The 20,435-nt window shown below is 53.2% G+C and overlaps 1 protein-coding gene and 1 pseudogene across 2 annotated transcripts in view; both read left to right on the top strand.

Moving 5' to 3' along the window:
- The window catches only part of SFXN5 (sideroflexin 5), a 118,172-nt gene extending 98,691 nt beyond the window's left edge, over nt 1-19,481 (top strand). For both annotated transcript variants that reach the window (XM_066267383.1, XM_066267382.1), the window contains one exon: nt 16,473-19,481. In XM_066267383.1, the coding sequence (XP_066123480.1) occupies nt 16,473-16,550 (78 nt within the window). In that variant the 3' untranslated portion in view covers nt 16,551-19,481. The remainder of the gene's footprint in view (nt 1-16,472) is intronic.
- Nucleotides 4,817-5,410, top strand: LOC136328756 (NADH dehydrogenase [ubiquinone] iron-sulfur protein 5 pseudogene; annotated as a pseudogene).
- Nucleotides 19,482-20,435: the final 954 nt, after the last annotated feature.

Raw genomic sequence — 20,435 nt, 5'->3', positions numbered from 1 at the left:
TCAGGCAGGGTTGGGAGGCGGCTTCATGAGAACTGGTGAACCGCATGTGGTGGGGTGGGGAGCTGCAGGATGTGTGCCCTTTCTGCACTTGAGCAACCTGGCAGATGTTGGTGCTACGTGACAAGGTAGAGGCCCAAGGAGGGGCCGGTTTGAGCAGGGACAGCGTGTTGCGTTGGATGGACACGTGGGGTTTGAGGAGCCTGGGGGAGGCTGGCTCTGGGTCTGGAAACTGGAGTAGGGCCGCTTGACTTGACGGTGAAGACTTGACTTGGGGTGGTGAACATTCAGTACAGTGTACAGATGTGCTGTAGAATCGTGCATCTAAAACCTGTATAATTATGTTAACCAGTGTCACCCAATAAATTCAATAAAAGAAAAGAAAAGAAGTAGGGCCACCAACATAAAAAGTAAAAGTAATGGAATCAAGGGCAGTGGGTGGGATCAGCCAGTGAGCCTGTGGAGAAAAGAGGTCCTGGGTAGGGGTGGTGTCTAAGAACAAGTGACTGGGGAGGCAAAGACAAAGCCAAGTGGGGTTCGGGGGCGGTTGTTCACAGAGTCAGGCGTGAGAGGTGAGGCTCCATGTGGATAAAGAGTGTCTGTTGGAGTCTCATGCAGTGAGGGCAAACCTTTCCCAAAGGGTGGGCCCAGCTGACAGGTGAGGAATGGGGGGGGGCGGAATGCCTGGTGCCAAGGGGAAAAGAGAAACAGACCCATAGCTGGAAACAGGTGTGGGATCGAGGGAGGCTTCTCTTTACTTTCCCTCTTTTCAATTTAATTTTATTGAATTTAAGGAGGTGACATTGGTTAATATAATTGTATAGTTTTTAGCCTGACCAGGCAGTGGCACAGTAGATAGAGCATCAGACTGGGAGAGAGAGGACTCAGGTTCAAAACCCTGAGGGGGTCGCTGGCTTGAGAGTGGGCTCATCTGGTTTGAGCACAAGCACACCAGCATGAACGTGGGATCACAGACATGACCCTATGGCTGCTGGCTCGAGCAAGGGGTCACTGGCTCTGCTCTAGCCCCCCGGTCAAGGCACATATGAGAAAGCAATCAATGAACAACTAAGGTGCCGCAACGAAGAACTGATGCTTCTCATCTCTTCCTTCCTGTCTGTCCCTATCTGTCCCTCTCTCTGTCTCTGTTACACACACAAAAAAATTATATATAAGTTTTAGGTGTATAATTCTATAGTGCGTCATCTGTACACTGTATTGTGTGTTCACCACCCAAGTCAAGTCTTCTTCCATCACCACTTATCCCCTCTACCCTCCACCTCCCCACCCCCTTTCCCTCTGGTAATCACCTTACTGTTATCTGAGTCTACTCGTGCACCCTATGTTCAGTGCAGCATCACCTACAATAGCCAATATTTGGAATCAGGCCAAGTGTTCATCAGTAAATGAGTGGATAAAAAAGCTGTGGTAGATTTATACAATGGAATACTAGCCATAAAAAAGAAGGAAATCTTACCCTTTGTGATGGCATGGATGGACCTGGGATCATTGTGCTGAATGAAGTAAGCCAGTCAGAGAAAGACAAGTACCATGTGATTTCACTCATATGTGGAACCTAATGAACTAAATAAACTAACAAACAAAATAGATTCATAGGTATTCTCCCCCTTTTTCAATGGAAGGAAGTGGCACTTGTGTCATGCAAAGGGAAGACACAAGATAGAAATGGAGGACAGTGGGAGGAGGAGGGTGGGAGATCAAAGTCTATAAAGGGGACAGGGACTCAAGGGACTCGCACCTTGGCCGGGAGAACGCCCTCCACACCGTGCAGTTGGCAGTGCGTTCGGGGGTGGAGAGGTTAAGGAAGTTCTGGTCTGTATTTGCACGACTGAGCAGAGAGGAAGCAAGGTGGGGGAAAGGGAAGGTCAGAGATTTGAGGACTGCGGAGAAGGTTCTAGACATTCAGAGGAGTGAGTGGGAGAGACAGCTGACCCAGGAAGTCAGAGAGCCTGAGGAGCAGTGCAGGGGGCCATCGGAGGGAAAGCTGAGGGAGGACACAGGCCTGTGGCTGTGGGCAAGGCCGGCGCACCCAGAGGAGCTGGGGGACCAAGGGCTCACTCTGAGGGTTTCATCTGGCTGAGTGGGGCCTTTGGGAGGTTGGTAAGAGATCAGGAGAAGCAGTGGACCCTGGAGTCTCAGGTGGTGGAGGTGAAGATTGGCAAGCAAGCTGATGGGAAAGCAGTGTGTGATGGAGAGGCAGACCCGAGGATCAGAGAGTGAACTTGCTATTTGGAGTCACTGAGCTCAGGGGCAGAGGGAGGCTGTGGCTGGAGACGGGTGCTTCTGAATTTGGGATTATAGGACTGACCCTGCTCGCCTTCGAGAAACAGTGGGAGGGGTCCTGGATCCCAGAGGGACGTTGGGGAAGGTGAAAATAAGGGATGTTAGACCTGGACTGTGAGGCATGGAGACTCAGGGTCTTAGAGCATCATGCAACAGTCAAGGGTGTGGAGAAAAGCTTAGTGTTGAACAAATCTTAGTATTAAAAGATCTTAGTATTAAAAAATCTTAGTATTAAGAGAGTGGGAAAGGCTCAGTCTGAAACCGAGCCTTAGGCTGCAACGACCCCACCAGCCCACAGCCCGTCTCCCAGTGGTCCAGCCTCGAGGCTCTGCAGTCCCAGGAGGTTGAGACTAGACCCGCTTCCCTTTGCTGAGCCCCCAAGTTTCGGAGGAAGCTATGGTGTGGTAGGGCTCCTGTCTTGGGGGGTAAGCTACAGCAGGATGGGGAGCCTGATGTGTGACTCTCATGCCCACAGGGCCCAGTCTGGTCATGAAGTCAGGGACACTCCTACCCACTTTCCCACACCCTATGAAAGCTGCACAGCCATTACCTGATGCTTGGAGCCTCCAGATGAAGCCTAGGGCTTCAGGTTGCCTGGAAGTTCTGAAGATGGGAGGGAGGGCACTTCTCGGTGGTCCTGCCATCACCTTCCTGGAAGGGCTGAGCCCAGCACTACAAAGCTGCTACATCTCTTTGCATGTCAGGCTGAATCTGTGGTTCTAGACAAGGGTCCATGTGCCCGTGTACTTGGAGGTGCCACTGTGTTCAGAAGCTTCAAGCAGCTCTCATGGCTCTGCCTGTCTGCATAGGATAGGGACCCAGGGTTGAGAAACCTCAAGGTACAGAATACAAGACTATCGCCATTGAAAGAACTTTAAAGGAAATCCAGTTCACCATCCTGCTGGCTCTGCTGGGGAAATGGAGGCCCAGAGCAGCCAAGGGACCAACCCAAAGTCACAGAAGTCAAGTGTTGAAATGGGAGGAAACCCCAGAGGCCACTCCCAGCCCAGAGCTCCCAGGAAAGGCTTGTTGGGATTTTCCCTTCTCACTCAGCCACCTGACTTACCTGGGGGCAGTGAAGTGAGGCCAGCTGGAGGCTGCCCTGCAGTGAGGAAGAGGCGAGGGATGCTGTGGGACTTTGGCAGGTATTCCTCTGGGGCAAACAATGCAGAGGTGACAGGAGGTGCTCTAGGTGGGCAGCCCTGGCCTCACAGAGGTTCCATGACCAAGTGCAGGCACCTCTCTTTCCCTTGCCTGCCTCCAATAGGCATAGTTCTTCTGGGTGTCTAACCAAAGTCCCTCTCATTGCAACCCAGGCTTCTTTCTTTTGATTGGGAAGAATATAGTCATTGCATAGGGATGTGATTTTCAGAGCCCCCTCCTCACCTGAATCAACCCCACTAGGATGCAGGTAAGTCTGGGCATTATGGGATGCTTTGCGACCTATCTGTGACCTACAGCACCAAGGCCATCAAGGCTGAGAGGACCTCATCCCTCTCCATTCATCCTCCCAATTAATTCTTTCTAATGAGGTACTGCTTTTGCCATATGGGGATCACATTTCATCTCAGAAGCCAGTGGGATTTACCACAATAAGTCTGGACTTGCTTGGGCTGACCCAGCCTTGCCAATACCCACCAAAGTTGTCAACAGGAGTAATTGCTGAAACACTAAGTAATTAATTAGGGAACTTGGAAATTACACTTAGGGACTGGTTCCTAGCCTGGCTGGCCTTGGTATTTGGCATGAGGTTTTCAACCCACTAACCCCAGAGACTGGAGAGAACTTCCGTTCCTGGGTGAGAGTTTTGTCTGGTCTTTTCCAATCAGTATTGCTGCCTACTGAAATGGTGCTAATTTTAAAATTAAAATAGCAAATATTAAGCATTTACTAAGCATCTACTAGGCCAGGTAGCATGCTTGTAAACGACATACCTTGTTGTGTGAAATCTCCCTAATGTCCTTCACTTCCCAGGTATTACTGACCATCAGGGGATGTGTGCATCTCAGGCTCTGGGGAGAGATTTTGGCTGGAGACATGGAACCTTAGGTGAATGAGGGAAAGTGAAGTTGAGGAAGGGGTCAGGTCACTGTGGGGGGAAGAAAAGGCATCAGGAGTGGCCAGAGCAGAGGGAGAATCCTGATGGAGTGGCTTCATGGTTGCTGAGGACAGGGCATTTCAAGGAAGAGGGGGCTCTCTGTAAGTGGGCTGCTGCAGAAGGGATTAGGAGTCAACTAGATTTGGAAACAGTGATGTAGCCAGACAGGGCTAGAGGAGGCGTAGTGGTAGTCAGGTTTCTATCTTGTTTAGAGAAGTTGGTTCAGGGATGGGAAATCATTGGAGAACAGCGAAGAAAGTTTTATTCACTGGGTGTTCTGTGAGTTGGGGGTTGGGAACCGGGAGAGGAGGCAATGATGGGGTGCCTGGGTCTTGTAAGTAGAGGGATCTGTTTGGCTGCAGTGGGGAAATAGGGGTCCAGAATGTGACAGCCTGATGGGGTGGGTACCATTATTATTTCCTGTTTACAAATGAAGAAACTGAGACATATCAAGGCTAAGTTGCTTGCCCAAAGTCCAAAGTTGTAATGATGGAGTGGGCTCTGTACCCACAGAAGGATTCCATAACCCTCCCCTCACACACCACATCACTATTAAATGAGAAGACCCGGTAACTCCGGTAGTCGCCGCCCTGAGGGGACAAGGGCACCGCCGCAGGACGCCATGCCTTTCTTAGGTATACAGAAAAGGCTGGGCATTGACTTAGACCGCTGGATGACAATCCAAAGTGCTGAGCAACCTCACAGGATTCCATCTCGGTGCCATGCTTTTGAAAAGGAGTGGATAGAGTGTGCACATGGAATTGGTGGTATCCGTGCAGAGACAGAGTGCAAGATAGAATATGATGATTTCGTAGAATGTAGGCTTCGGCAGAAAACAGTGAAACATCTGAGTGCCATTATGCGGCAGCAGGATAAGCTAATAAAGGAGGGGAAGTACACACCTCCACCCCACCACTTGGGCAAGGAGGAGCCAAGACCCTGAGCTGAGCAGGGCAGCTGACGTTGGCTGGAGGCTGGTTTTCATGTTTGTTCTCCACTGAAAAGCTTATGTACTGACGACCTCTTTGTGAAAGTGTCTAACAATAAAGGATTGGTCCATTCCAAAAAAATAAAAAATGAGAAGACCCAAGTTTGAGCCCCAGATGACTGCCAACCCCAGCCTCCGACCTTTCATGGGAACTTCATGTCCATGTTCACAGGGACCTTCTGGAGCAGGTGTTAATGCCTTTGTTCTCTAGAGCTAAGGGGTTGTCCGGTGGGCCAGCAGGTGGGGCAAGGAATCTCCTTAGGAACTTGAGTGCTAGATTGGGGGCACAAGGTTGGCCTCCCTGCCAGGCCCAGCCGTGCCAGCATGCAGAAAGCCTGGGGATCTGTCCTGGTGGGCCCTGTGACCTGCAGGTCAAGGCTATGGGGCATTGGCCAAGGTTGGCTCAGCCAGGCCATGCCCAGGCATGGATGGGCCCATCGCACCCAGAGTCTTTCCCCCACATCATCGACACTGGAGTGCTTTCCCCTTCTTCCTGTAACTGGGAAGGCCATGTCAGAGCCCCCAGTCTCAGGAAGTCTCTTCTGGGTGAGTGGACAGAAGCCCAATAAACAAGAAATGTCAGGTCAGGCAGGTTGTGGAGGCCTCCGTGACATGGTAGGTCCTGATTTGTGATGGCCTTTCTGGCCCTGCTCTCGCCAGAGATTAAGGTTCTGGGTTCTAGGTAAATGTGGTCATTTGATAACGAGTGCCAGCGCTCAGTCTTTGGGACACCCAGTCTATTGATGGAGGGAGAAGGGAACTGTTGTCCTGAGGAGGGAGATGGGACACAGAAAACACACAGCATCAGAGTCTACCTGGGTGAGGTAAGGCAGGTTCTGATGGGCTCATCAGGAAGGACTTCTTGGAGGAGGGATCATTTCTAGAATAGCTTCACACACACACACACACACACACACACACACACACACACACACACACGTGACTTGGGTCCCTCAAAGGAGATTCCCAGGGTCCAGTCTCCGGGCCCACAGGCTTGGCTGCCAAAAGAGGCTGGACCAGGGAATGATGCATGTCCCCTCAACTCTTGACAGCCAGTGTTCCCTACCTGGGAGCACATCTAATCCTGTTTAATAATACTCACGTCTCCCCAGAGCAAGAAGCAGTACCCTGGCCAACCCCTCTCCCACATCCCTATTTGTTTCTCTCTGTCTTTGTGCTTCTTTCTCTCTTCCTCAGTTCCTCTCAGGCTCCTCCCCAACCGCAGTCCCCTCTCTTTCCCCCCACTCTTCCTCTGGGAGCTCGGGGGCTGGGGAATGGGGCTGCACGTACAAGCCGGAGCCATTGTTCCACAATCTGTTTTTGTCTTCATCTTGTTGGCAGGCGGCAGGAGAGGAGCAAAAGGTTAATGAGGCACTGTGCAGTGGGATTACCGCGTGAACGGCGGGCGGCGGGCGGCCGAGCCAGCCGTGGTGACAGGGAACTAATTAGGAGCAGTTTAACAGGAGGAAAAAGTGAAATCTCCTCTTCCCCAACTGTCAATAATTAGCTGATTTGGTGAGGTTGAAATGTGTCCACAGGAAAAGGTGGGGCTCTTCTGTGGACGAGTGAGGCGCAGGGGAGTGGGGGCCACGGTGGCACCGCCCTGTCCCTAGGTGAGGGTGGAGTTGCCCCACATTCCCCAGGCCTGCCCTTCTTGGGCTGGCATCCCTTAGCCCCAGCTATCCATATGACCTTGGTCTTGACCTCAAAGACCTCCGTTTCCCTGGCCATAAGATAAGGTGCTGGAGCTCAGTTTCTTACTGGCTCTGCCCATTAGGACTTTGAAAGTGAAACTGAGAGGCAGAGCCCTGGTCCTAGAGTCAGGATTGCTACAGCAGGCTGTGTGACCTTAAGTCAGATGCTGGCCCTGGGGTGTCTTGTCTGCAGCATGGGTGTGCCCCACCTTCTGGGGCATGGCTTGAAGGCGTGGCTCGAAAACAGTGCTGAATTGTGAATGGGCAGAGCTTTACCTTCCTCTGAACATCACTCACTTGGCTTCTCCAGGCTTCCCAGCAGCAATCAGGGCTGGGGTAGGGGTGTGGAAAAGGTGGGCTCTGTGCCTCCAGCTGGGTGACAGGTGGAGGAGGGGCCCCAGGCTGCTTCTGCAGGCTATGGGCTGGCCAGGTGTGGGTGTTTCTCTCTTCCCTACATCAGCTTCACAGGACCCAGTGGGGCCAACAAGTCATGTTCACTAGCATCCAGGATTGTATCCTGTTGGGCCTGTTTGCCCTGGGATTGTGCGTTTGTTGGCTCCTGCCCTTTGGCCTTTCCTGACGCCTCAGCTGGGGACTCCCTCCCCACTCTCCATCTGCCCCTCCAGCTTCTGCCAAACACCTTGACTAGAAGAAAAAACATCATCAGAGCCCTCAGGGCTTCCTGCTCTGAGCCTCCGTGGCAGCCCTGTTAACCCCCACTCCTCCCTCTCAGCCCTAGAGGTCTGGGGCACTAGAAGCATGTCTTAAAAAAAAGCTAAAGCCTTCTTCATGTCCTCCCACCATTCGCAAGCCACATCTTGCCCTGGGCCCAGAGGGTGGCTCTTAGAGGCCAGGCCCATGCTGTACATGAGGTACCTGATGGTCAGGCTCAGCCTCCCCTTCTCACTCACTACCCCCACCCCGCCCTTTTCCACCTCCAGCTTTCAGGGTTTAGAAACAGAGACAGGAAAAGAATATGGGTAGCCCCAGTGGGTACCAGAACCTTCACTCTCTCTCTCCCTATTACCAGTTCTGAAGAAAATAGTGGTTTTGATGAACCAACTTATCTGGGAGCTGTGACCCACCAGAAGCAAATGTCTTTCCAAGCTTGCCTCTCTTTCTCCAAGAAAGCATTTGAACTTCCAACCAGAGTTGGGGATGAATCAGGTCTTCATTCAAGCTATTCTAAAAATGACTCCTCCTCCAGGAAGTCCTCCATGATGAGCTCCACTGGGATATATCTCACCTCACACACGTAGACTCTAAAACTGTGTATATCCTGTGTCCCATCTCCTTCCTCTGGACAATGGTTCCTTTCTTTCTCCCTCAATGCATAGGGTGTCCCTGACGCTAAGAACTGGCCCTCTTTATCCACACCTAATACAGGGCATGGATCATCTCGGCTCACCTTGACTTTTTTTGTTACTGCTTTTCCTGCTCATCAGGGCCGATGGGAGGCCAGAGGCAATGCCTAGAGGACATTGTGTTTCTGAGTCCACAGGTGATCACCATCTCCCAGAGCAGGGGCCTCCTCCCCTCCAATCTCAAATCCATCTCTTACTTTGCTTGGAAATGTTTGTTTGGGGTTTTTCTCATTTACTGGTTTAATCAGTCCCTACTGAACTCCAAAGTGGGCTATTTTTGCCATCAGAAATCTGCTGCCTCCTCGCCCGCTGCTTTCTTGGAGTTTGCCCACAGGACCCCCCAGGAGGCATGGATGAGAATGGCAAAGCCGTTTGGAGCCCAGGAACGCCAACGCCACCTGTCATGTTGCCTGTTCCGCACACCCCCACCCCACACCTGCACGTGCATACAGGCCCACTCACAAGCACACGCTCGAACTTGCACACACATGCCCCAGTGGCAGGCCTCAGCAGGGCTGCCTGTCAGCCTATCTCTCCCTGGTTCTTTCTAGGACCTTCTAGATCACCCAGATGAATTCAAGACAGGGAAGAAGGAGGCTTGGTTGTGCAAAGTTTCTGTTGAGAGGATTAAAAGCATCAGTATGTGTGAAGTGTTTAGAACATGCCTGGCCCACAGCAAGACCTCAGCCATGTGAGCCGTGAGGAGATGCCGGCAAGCAGGACTGGGCCTGGGCACAGGGATAACCACATGGTCCTGCCTTGCTTATGTGGCATCACAGAGGTTTTCTAAGCCTCCCAAAGGCTCTCCCATCTGTTTCTTGATTTATCCTCATCCCAACCCCAGGAGGTAGAAAATCTTCCCACTATACATATGGGAAAACTGAGGCCCCTAGGTTGAGAAGATAGAAGACAGAATAATTCTGAAATTGGTCCACCAGAGAGCACCCAGAAACAAGGCAAAGCTCCAAAATGGGGAGGGGTCTGAGCATCCCCTGGGGCACATCACACAGTGGGGGAGGGAAAGTATAACACAGGAGTCCTGCACTTAAGGAGCCTGGTTCAGTTTGATTCTACTTTTGTCAAGGACCAATAGCACACAAGGCGTAGGGGTCCTGAGCTGTCTCGAGTGGCTCACACTGAGGTGAGATGGGGACCGCAGTATTCACAGATGGGGATGTGATGGAGATGGAAATAAGTGCCAAGGGCACCATAGGTGGAGCACGGATCTGGTCTGAGATCAGGAGAAGCTTCCTTGAGGAGGCAGCCTTAGAAGATTAGCATATAGCTGGACTCAGGCTTCAGCCTAAACATACAGTGTACTGGAAATAGAGAGCAGCCAGTGGGTGAGGAACCGGAAAAGGTTCCGGAAGGCGGTGAGTGTCCGGCCAAGAAGTTTGACTTTCATTGAGAAGGCAGTAGGAGCCCAGAGCCAGCACCAGGGGCCTGACCCAGGGGTCCAGGCTCAGGCCTCAGCTGCTCCTCAGCCCTAGCCTAACACCCCTGCTCACCACTCAGTATAGCTTCCCTGAAGGGGAGGCCTGACTGTGTGTGTCTGCCCAGCCCCGGCAAGAAAGGTTGGGATGCAGCTGCCCAGAAGATATGTTGGTTCCAGGCCTGGCAGAGGCCTCAGGCACACTTCGGTCAGCCAAGTGCTGGCCTGGGCATTGGACTTCATGTCAGTGTTGTCGCCACCTGTGGACCTCAGAGGCCCAAACCTTTGGCCAGGAGCAGGAGGCAGCTTTGAGCAGTGTCACAGGGTCACACTGAACACCCCAGCCCCCATCCCTGTGCCTTTGAAAAGGAGGTAGAAAAGCCACCAGAAAAAAGGCAAGGAGGAGGAAGTTCTTTGTAGTAGGTAAAAGCCCCTGAGAATGGGGCACAGGCTGGGGATCCAGTTTCCTGTTTATGTCTCGGCACCTTAGCTCCAGGTTCAAATATGTAAACTATCTGCTGGCCCTGGCTGCAGGTGTGTGTGCTCCGAGCAGAGACGTGGCCCCAGATGCATTCCTGACTCTGGCCCCCCACCCAAGATGAGCCAGGGGACAGAGGCAAATAGCTCAAGGTTAACCCTTCCTCTGCCACAAAGGGAGACCATCAGGCTGCTCTAGGGGATTCGGGCCAGCTGGGCCTTGGGGTGCTCAGGGGAGGCTGGGGGACACTGGGTGTGATGCTTTATGTTTGCTGCCTCTGACCTTAGATGCGGCCAGAAGTGCAGAGATAGCCGCTGTGAGGGACAGCAAGCAGGCCTGGCTAGGTCTGGAGGGTGGGGCTGGGCTCTGATGTGGGGGCTGGGGGGGGTGTCCCGAGCGAGGGTGCAGGAATGCTAGCAGGACAATGTTTGGCATGGGGGGCATGTTCCCAGCAGGCCCACGTCTTCATGGCACCCCCAGTTCTGAGGCTGGGGGGTACCATCAGCCATTGCCAATTGGTCATTTCAGCTTTCTCGCTGGTGCCTGTAGACCCCACTGTCAAAGGCTCTCACTCCCCATCCCAGACACCCCCTTCCCTCAAGGGCCCCTCCTGACTGTTCATCAGGTACCTAGGGAGGAGTCCACCAGATAACAGAGGGGCCCCCAGCTGGCAGCCTGGGGCTGTGTCATCCCTTCTCCCTGTGGCCACTTCTTACCCAGCTCTCTTTCTCCTTGTTACCTTCTTCCCTGGGGGAACCCTCAGAACTCTCCTGTGGCCAAAACTAAGCCCCTGCCCTAGTGCACTACCCTGGGGCTCCAGCTCCTCCCACTGGGCCTTGGTACCTCCCTCTCGCCACAATCTGCCTGTGAGGCACTGTAGCCACCATGTCATTAATTTTTTTCCAATGTGGAACATACAGCCAGCTCTGCTTCTTACCCATCAGTCCTCCAAACAGCAGGAGGCCCCAAGAGAATAGTCCCACCCTTTGTCCCTATCTTGGTGATCCCAGAGCTGGTTACGGCTGCAGCAGGGCACTCCATTGCCCCCACCCAGGACCTGAATGACATTTATTTACCAGCAGGGCCCTGGTTGTGGTTGCCATGGACAACATAGACCCCCATATCTCAAGCAGGTGATCTTCAAGGGGGCAGGGGGCAGCCTGGGCTTCCCTGCCCCAGCCTCCCTCACTAGCCCGGTGGCAAGGAACCCTACGGGTCCTGACACCCATGAGACCTCAAGATGGTAGGTCATTGATCCAACTCCCATGCCAGAGGGCTGGCAGGGTCTTCACCAACAGCCTGTTGAGTTGGCCCAGGACAGAAGTGAGAGGCTGTGACTGGGATCAGCATGGAGTGAAGATTAGGAAATCTGGACTCCAGAGGTCACCAAATCCCGTTGCCAGGACCGAAGCCTCTCAGCCCTCACTGGAATGAACCAGGTAACTGTTTGCCTGGTGTCCATGCTGTCTTGTGCCTGTGACACTCTCTGCCATTGCTTCCACTCCTTGGGCTGGTCCCCCAACGCCGCCATCATGGATGGGCTTGTTCCCTGTGCCCATGTGACTGTTCCCCAGGCCTGGCACCCTTCCCTTTCATCTGCTTTCCTGGGCAAGCTCCTCCACTCCGGGGGCTCCGGCTGTGCTCACACACTCTGGGCTCGTTCTCCTGCCCAGAGCCCCGCCCAGAGCCCCAGAGCCTGGGACCTATCTACTCTCAGGCCTCTCCATCTGGGGGACTCAACATGGCCAAACCTGAGCATGTCACCCTCCCACCCTGAGCGCTCCTCCTCCCATACTCCCTTCCTCTGAGAATGGTATCACCAGCCACCTCGGCTCCTGAGCTAGAATTAGGAATCGTCCAATGCACAGTCATCCTCAACACCTCCCTCTCACCCCCACATTGGATTGGTCATCAACGCCTGTGGATTTCATCTGCAGAAATGATCCCCAGCGTGCAGCCTTCTCTAAGCCCCAATGGCAGCCTCACAGGCTGGGACCCGGCACCTCTTTCTGATTCCCACAAGTGCCCCACCTCCAGTCCATCCTCTATACCCACCGCCACCAGAGGGACCTTTCTAAAATGGAGCCTGCCCCTGCTCAAAATTCTTCCATGGTTCCTTATTGTCCTCAGATAAAATCCTGATAACTTCGCATGGCCTCTAAGGGCCTCTCTGTCCCAGCCCTGCCTCCATTTCTTCCACATGCCCAATATTGCCCACAGCAAACAGGCCATGCCAACCAGCGAATGCTTTTCTCAGCAAGTTTTTCTTGCCCTCTCATCAAAATCCTCCACTTTTCTCCTGGCCCACCTCCTCTGAGGAGTCTTCCTTCCTTGTTCTCTCATTAGTACGTGGTAACTCCGCCCCCTCCCCAGTTTCCATGGCACTTTGTTTCTCTGGGATCCATCTGCTTTCATAGCTGACTCCTCCCCTAGACTTGGAGCTTCTCAAGGGCATGGGCTGATCTTCCCCGTCTCTGTGTGTCCAGCCTTGATGTATGGAGTTGGCAGCCATAAACACCTGCTACCTTGAAGGCTGATTGAATTGAAATGAGAGAAAAAGCCTTGCATGCCTGCTCTGTCCTCAAGCCCCAGCTCCTGAGTGTCTCAGTCACTTCCCCCCAGAACCTTCCCACTGCCTGCATCACCCCCATGCTTCCCTCCTACCTGCTGCTGTCAGCAAAGTGGGATCCTGGGGGCCCTGGGTCTGTGACAGCATCTACTGGGAGGCTCACCTGGGCCAGCCCTCTACAGGGAGAGTGTTGAGTGGGCCGTGGCCCTGGCCTGTGGCCCCCCATTGTGGTGGTGAGCAGAGCCTCTCTGTTTTTAACGTGGGCCTCAGTGCTTCAGTGAAAGCCGGCATGGGAAGTTGCTAATAATGGCACTAAAATAAAATATGCTACATCTGTTATGGGTAGCAGAACAAAATTAGCTGCTCACACCTCTGACATCCAAGATGTCTTAACTTAAAATACTCCTTGGCTTACTTTACATCATTTACTGATTATATTTAAAAGAAATACAATTTTGCAATTACTGTTCTTTCCAGTGTGGTATCTATGCATCATTTTCCTTTTATGTTTATATATTTCTCCTTCATTAGTGCAGTCTGAAGGGTGATTAGGATTCTTCAAACATTTTACAGAGGTTAAACGTTGATTAAGATTTAATTATTACTGTAAATAGCTTGGAATGACATATGGTGCAAAAGCCTGACATATGTGCATTTGAATAAATGAAGTGCTATTTCCCAGGATGCCTCAGTAGCTGTTTAACAGCTTTCCCGAAGGGTTATGTTACACCTCATGGTAAGATTGCTGGGATGTTATATTTTGTTGGTTTTTGCAGCTGAAAGCTAAGAACAGTTTTCCAGTTTTTTAAAAACATTGAATATTTTAAATACCTAAATTGTTTTGCACAAATTTTTGCTAATTTGTCTAACTAGGTTAAACATTTTCAAAAGCATTTAGATTTTTAAGCGTGGGCGCTGTGCATTGTGTCAGTGGCAGCGTGGGGACGAGGGGAGTGGGTGGGGTGGAGGGGACTCAGAGGCCGGCAGGGGTGGGGACAGACAAGGTGCCTTGAGGAGAGGGGGTGGGCTCAAGCCCAGGCCTTAAGCCCAGCTCTTGTCTCTTTGGCCCTCTCAAACGGCCAGAGCCTGAGTGTTGGGGTACAGGTTCTATAGGAGAAGGGTCTCCCTTTTCCAGAAGCTCTGCTGCTATGCCCACCAGCTCTAGTCCACATTAAGTCCCCTCTTGTCTGACTTCTGACATGCACAATTTGGGCATGACTGAGTTCTTTGTAGGCAGGGCTGATCTGTGGCACCTCTAGCTTAGGCCCCAGGGTCTCTGACCAGAGTACCACTGGGAGACAGCATGGGGAGCTGGGTTGGGGGCAAGGTTGATGCAGTTCCATTTTGGATGGGTTGAGTTAAAGTGCCTAAGAGACATCCATAAAAAGGTTTAGTAGACTATCAGTTGGTGGTGGACCCGAGACTCGAGGGAGAAAAGGCTGGACACTCCTCACATCTGAGAGTCACCAGGAAGGTTGAGTCACCCAGAGGGTGTGTGCAGAGAAGAGGGCCCAACCAGGGACTCTGAGAAATGTCCAGTGGATATCACAAGAAGGGTGGGATGGCAGTGACCTTGGAGAGAAAGATTCTCTGTGGAATATGGTGGGAACAGAAGCCAGATTTCCTGTGGGTTGAAAAGTCAATGGGAGGTAGGGAGGTGGGGATGGCTACTCCTGTAGACATTGCCTTAAGGAAATCTGGTTGTTGGGGATGAGAGACACCAGGCGAGAGCTACGCTGTGACGGGGTTAAGGGGAGATTTTCCTAGACAGAAGGTTCTTGTCTATACTGAAATGCTGGTGGGCAGGAGTCAGCAAACTGAAAAGATGAGAAAAGGGGAGGAGAATCCAGGAGTAGGTGGGGGGGCTCAGGGGAGATGCGCTTCTGAGGGGAGGGGTAGTTGTTGTCGAGTAGCAGGAGGGCAAAGTGTGTGGTCACAAGTAGGTCATGAGTTTGATGATGGGACACTGACAGGTTCCTTCTGATGCCTTCTGTAAGTAAGGTAGTAAGAAGGCTCATCTGCTCAGATGAATTAGGAGCTAAGGGTGGGGTGACCTCTGCCGAGAATGGGAGAGGGAGGTGGCTGGCAGTGTGGCGAGGGGGTGAGGGGCTTGCTGTCTACTGTGAGGATCCAGCCAAAGTCATGGACCGTGAATGTTGACTGGGCTCCATGGGGTGGTCAGGTTCAAGTGCAGACAAGGTGGCTGCGTAATTGATTTCCTCTGAAGCGGGGCTTCTTCCGGTCAGGGCTTGAAGGACTTTAGGACTAGGCGGTAACTGAAGTGACGGCCCCACATGTCCAGGTTGGAGGGGCAGAATATGGTACTAAGCTGTAGGGCAGGGGTCCCCAAACTTTTTTTTTGTTTTGTTTTGTTTTGTTTTTTTCTGAAGCTGGAAATGGGGAGAGACAGTCAGACAGACTCCCGCATGCGCCCGACCGGGATCCACCCAGCACGCCCACCAGGGGCGAAGCTCTGCCCACCAGGGGGCGATGCTCTGCTGCGACCAGAGCCACTCTAGCGCCTGGGGCAGAGGCCAAGGAGCCACCCCCAGCGCCCAGGCCATCTCCGCTCCAGTGGAGCCTTGGCTGCGGGAGGGGAAGAGAGAGACAGAGAGGAAGGAGGGGGTGGGGGTGGAGAAGCAAATGGGCGCCTCTCCCATGTGCCCTGGCCGGGAATGAAACCCGGGTCCCCCGCACGCCAGGCTGACGCTCTACCGCTGAGCCAGCTGGCCAGGGCCACCCCAAACTTTTTACACAGGGGTCCAGTTCACTGTCCCTCAGACCGTTGGAGGGCCGGACTATAAAAAAAACTATGAACAAATCCCTCCGTACACTGCACATATCTTATTTTAAAGTAAAAAAACAAAACGGGAACAAATACAATATTTAAAATAAAGAACAAGTAAATTTAAATCAACAAACTGACGACCAGTATTTCAATGGGAACTATGCTCCTCTCACTGACCACCAATGAAAGAGCTGCCCCTTCCAGAAGTGCAGCGGGGCTGGATAAATGGCCTCGGGGGGCCGCATGCGGCCTGTAGTTTGGGGACCCCTGCTGTAGGGAGTCTATAGCCTGAGGTCTTGGTGGTGTCAAAACAGACGGGGAGAGTGAGTGGGTTCTGGAAGGACAGGGGACTGGGGGGTCCGAGAGAGTGGGGTTTGGATTTAAGAAGTATGAGTAGAGCAGACCTGGTTGACCAGGTCTAGGGTATGGCCCTGGGAGGAGATTTGTGTAGCACAGTGGACAAGGTCATTGGAGATACGAGAAATACAGAATTCAGAGGCCAGAGTGTAGGATGTTCACATTCATAGACACACGGTCAGAAGAAGAGGCAAGACCTGAGTGGGAAGGGATACTGTGAGCCCATTGGCAGGAGAGCAGAAAAAAATGAAAGGTGTATTAGGTGGCAGACATGGGACCTGGCTGGGGTGCCAGGGGCACGGGGGGACTATGAGCCCCAGAGTAGTCCTAACTGCCACTCCCATCCTCCCCACTCTTTCCTGTCACCCCCCTCACCTTTCCTCCCTCTGTTCTTTCTCCTCAGATTGAAACATCCCAGCTGGAGCCTGAGATTGCCCAGGCCACCAGCAGCCGGACAGTGGTATACAACAAGGGGCTGTGAGTGGTGGCCAGCCGGCCTGGGGATGCAGCCTTGTCCAGCCTGGGGCGTTGGGGTTGGGAGGAGTCTCATGAGCAGTACCCGCAGAGAGGGGCAAGCTGGACCCACCAGTCCTGGACCACCTGGGGGGGCTCTCCATCCACAGTGGTAGGGAGACTAATCTATTCACATGTTAACATAAGGGAGAGGAATTCTGACACATTTCCTATAAAAATAATTAAGTGCATTTCTGGGCCTTACGTGGGGTTGTCGAAACTCTACTCAGCACAATTATGTGTGAAGCTGAAAAACTGTAGAGTGCCCACAGGGTAGAATTAGGATCCTTTTATACTTTCTGTTTTTTTAATTTTTTATCAGAATCAAGCCTTGGTTGCAGCTGCCCAGATGCTGCAAGCAGGTGGTCGGGTGGTAGGAATAAGAGGAGGCCTGCAAACTGGCTAGTTTGATGGCCAGGTGGTAGATTTAAGATATTACTGTGGCCGAGACCGATGTCTCCCTCGGTTGGGCAGGGGTGAGCCAGGTATGACTAAGTTCCTCAGGACGTGGCCCAGAAAGTCAAGAAGCACTGGAGGCCTCTGGAAGATTCCATGGGCAGCTGGCTCTAATTGTGGCCAGCCTTCGCTTTCCATGCCACAGCTGCAGAACCAGTTCCTTTACATAAAGCCCAGTGGCACATTGGGGCTGGCATCTCCCTTCATCGAGGCCTGACATATTTGAGGTCCTTTAGATGACCCCAGCTCTAGGCAGGAAGCCTCAGGAAGGAATGATGTTTGGCAGGAACCACAGGCATGTGGTCTGGCCTTTGCAGGAAGCCCCTCCTCCTGGCACCAGGCTGGGAGCTAGGCGTTGGGGCCAAGTGTGAGGCTAGAGCCAGGCTGACAGCCATCAGGGAAGCGTCCCCAGCCACTGCGGCCGCCTGCTCCATCTCACTGCTTCCTGAGCAGGAGGGTCTCGTTTCTGAGAGTACAGAGGCCAGATCTGTGGGCACCGACCTGAGAGGAAGCATCAACCCAGGAACAACGGCACTGGCTCTGGCTGGCTGGCTGTGTGGCCTTGGACAAGCCCGCTCTCTTCTCTGAGCCTCCACTTCCTGTCTGGAACCAGAGGACTGGATCAAGGGGTTCCCACCTGCTCTCCCAGCTAGATCTCATCTTGGCCTGTCCTGCTCAGATGCTGGTCATCCCATCTCAACATGGACACTGAACTGGGAAAGGGGCAGGCTCCTTTGGGAATGGCCAGCAGTTGGCCTCAGAACCTGGACTTTGCCCTTTTGTGTATGACTCCACATCCTGGGGGCACTTGACCTTTGCCAAACACTCCACAGTTCTGAGGGAGGAGGCAGTGTGGATGCCTGGGCTGGAGGGGGGCCATATCCACATGCCACATCTCACCCCGGCCTCCGGGGCCCTTGCTGGTGGCTGGCGTCTCCCTTCCAGGAAAGAGAGAGAGCTACGCAGAGGAATGGGGCCTGAGAGGGGAGTGAACAGGGTAATAAAGGCCCATAAAATAGGAAGCATGGGCCTCAATATACCTCTCACCTGACCCCAGCTGGAACGAGCCCTCAACATGCAGCCATAAGATCTCCCCGCCCTCAGTGACTTCACCTAGAGAGAGGCCTGCTGGAGGTGAATGCTGACATGCAGGGAAGGCTCTGCTATTCTTAGGGTGGGGGAAGTTGTGGTGAGGGGATCTTCTACAGGCATTGACACCACCCATCCCACCAGAAGCCCCTGCTGCCCTCACCTCCCAACAGGGCCCTGGTGCCTCCCAGCTCGCTCTGCAGGGGCCTGCCCTGAGGGCCCCCCCCACTCTCCCAAGGAGGAGCCCACCACTGCCCAGCGGGAAGGGGAGGAGGCAGAGGCAAGCATAGAAGACAGAAGGGCAGAGGGAAGGGGCGCCATGGTGTTGGAGAGGCAGGTATTTTTTAAGTACTCCTACCATAATGTGAATGTGCCTGTGACTGGGGGCTGGGCATGTCTGGGTCCTCATTTGCAAAATGTACTTCAAGTTCACCCTGCCCCCCTTCGTTGGGTCTTATTCTTGTGCACTTTACTTTGGGACCAAAACTGTCCATCCCAGCTCCACTCCCACCTCTCCAGAGGCGAGGCAGAGACAGATCTTCCAGCTCCTCCTCTCTGCTGGCTGCCCAGCCCCGGCCCTGTGGCCTCTGCATCTCATAACCCACTAACTTGGTCTCCCAGATGATTTCTGGTCATACTACTAAATGCAATTTTAGGTAACTTGAGGGACTCCTCCTGGCAGGGCTGGTGGTGGCAAAGAATCCTTGTAGCTCAGGGTGATGGAGACAGACTCGGCGAGCCATGCTGCTAGGTCCTGGTCTGGCTGTAGAACACACCACAAGGGGAAACTCTCAGCCAACACTCACCCCTCAACTCTGCTGAGGTCAGAGGAAGGAAGACCTGGGAATATTGTTTCGTGACTGGCGAGGAGGCTGAATGAGGGCAGGGCTGGCCCAGCGGTGCCAGGATACAGGGCACACCTGCAGCTGATTTCTCCAGCTCTGGTGTATCTGCGTGACCCTCCTCTGGCCACTTCAAACATTCCCAAAGGCTCCAGATGCCCTTCTCCCATTTCCAGGGGATAATCTACGTGTGCAGGGACCAAAAACCCAAGACGTCCAGATGGCCTACATATCCCTTTCTGATTGTGGGTGGGGGAAAGGTCGGGGGAGGTGTTGTTCCTGTCCAGGACCTCGAGCCTGGCTGAAGGATGGGGTCCATAGAGGAGAAGGGCCAGTGGACAGAAGCGAGGTGGTTTTCTAGCCCTGGGCCAGTGTGAGTGAGGCACCAGCACATGTGCCTCGGTCATACCCAGGTTTCTTTGCAGTGTCTTTTTAACCTCAGAAAATGTCTCACTCTCTGTGATCTGTGTCATACTAATGAACTGTGGGCAATAAATGATGGGTTTAAAGCATCAGGGCTTGGCTTTGTGAATTATGGGTGGGAGAGGTGGGGGCCGGGAAACAGCAGGGACACGCCAAGGGCTAGCTGGTGATTTTATGGGATAGTCCCTGAAGAAGATGCAGGCGCAGGCTCAGGATGGTCAGGCCCTCTGGGAGGTCCAGGGGGAGGGGAGAGGAAAGTATGGGAAAGCATAGAACAGGAAGCTGGACAACAGGGATGAGCTGAAACTCTGCAGAAGGAACCCCCTTTACAGAGCAGTTGCTGAGTGCTTACTGAGGGCCCCGCTGCAAGGAACTGGAATAGACAAGGGATTTTGCTGGATTCTCATACTGTTTCTGTCAAGGGAGAGTGGTGGTGGTGGTGGGCAGTCATTCTGGGCTGCCTGGGGGCCAAGAGAGGCTACATAGGGAGGAAATGTTTGAGCCAAGTGGAAGGGCACCTGATGTCCGCAGCACGCCCACCACCAGCCCTGGGAGGTGCTCCCTCCTCACTCCAGTCCCTCCGGACAGCCCCGGCCCCTCCATTTCCGGGCAGTCTCGGAGCTCCTTCAGGAGTGCCGCCTGGCCTCTTCCCGGGACCTCCGAGCATCTTCCAGCCCTGCAGGGAGAGGCTGATGGCAAGGGGACCATTCCATAGAGGTGGGTCAGGTCAGCCTTGGCTCCAGCCCAAGCTTGGTCCCAACATGACGCTGTGACTTCCAGACAGTCACTTCCTTTATTCACCCATTCATTCAGTCAGATGTTTGGGGTATATTCTCCAGCAGAGCCTTGGTGTCCTGAGCTAAAAGGTGTCAAGAACAGCATGGCTCACTGGACTGGTGTAAGGAGACTGGAGAGAGCAGGTGAGGAACTCACCCAGATTCTTCTCTCTTCCTCCCTACTATCAGGGGCGGGGTCCTAAGGAGGGTAGAGGGGGAAGGGGTAGAGGAAAGGTCTGCTCCCAAAGTGATACTTCTGGGTCAGGG

The sequence above is a fragment of the Saccopteryx bilineata genome, chromosome 3, assembly GCF_036850765.1.
Source record: "Saccopteryx bilineata isolate mSacBil1 chromosome 3, mSacBil1_pri_phased_curated, whole genome shotgun sequence".
NCBI lineage: Eukaryota > Metazoa > Chordata > Mammalia > Chiroptera > Emballonuridae > Saccopteryx > Saccopteryx bilineata.
The sequence above is the reverse complement of the archived record's forward strand: the minus strand, read 5'-3'. Positions and strand labels throughout refer to the sequence as shown.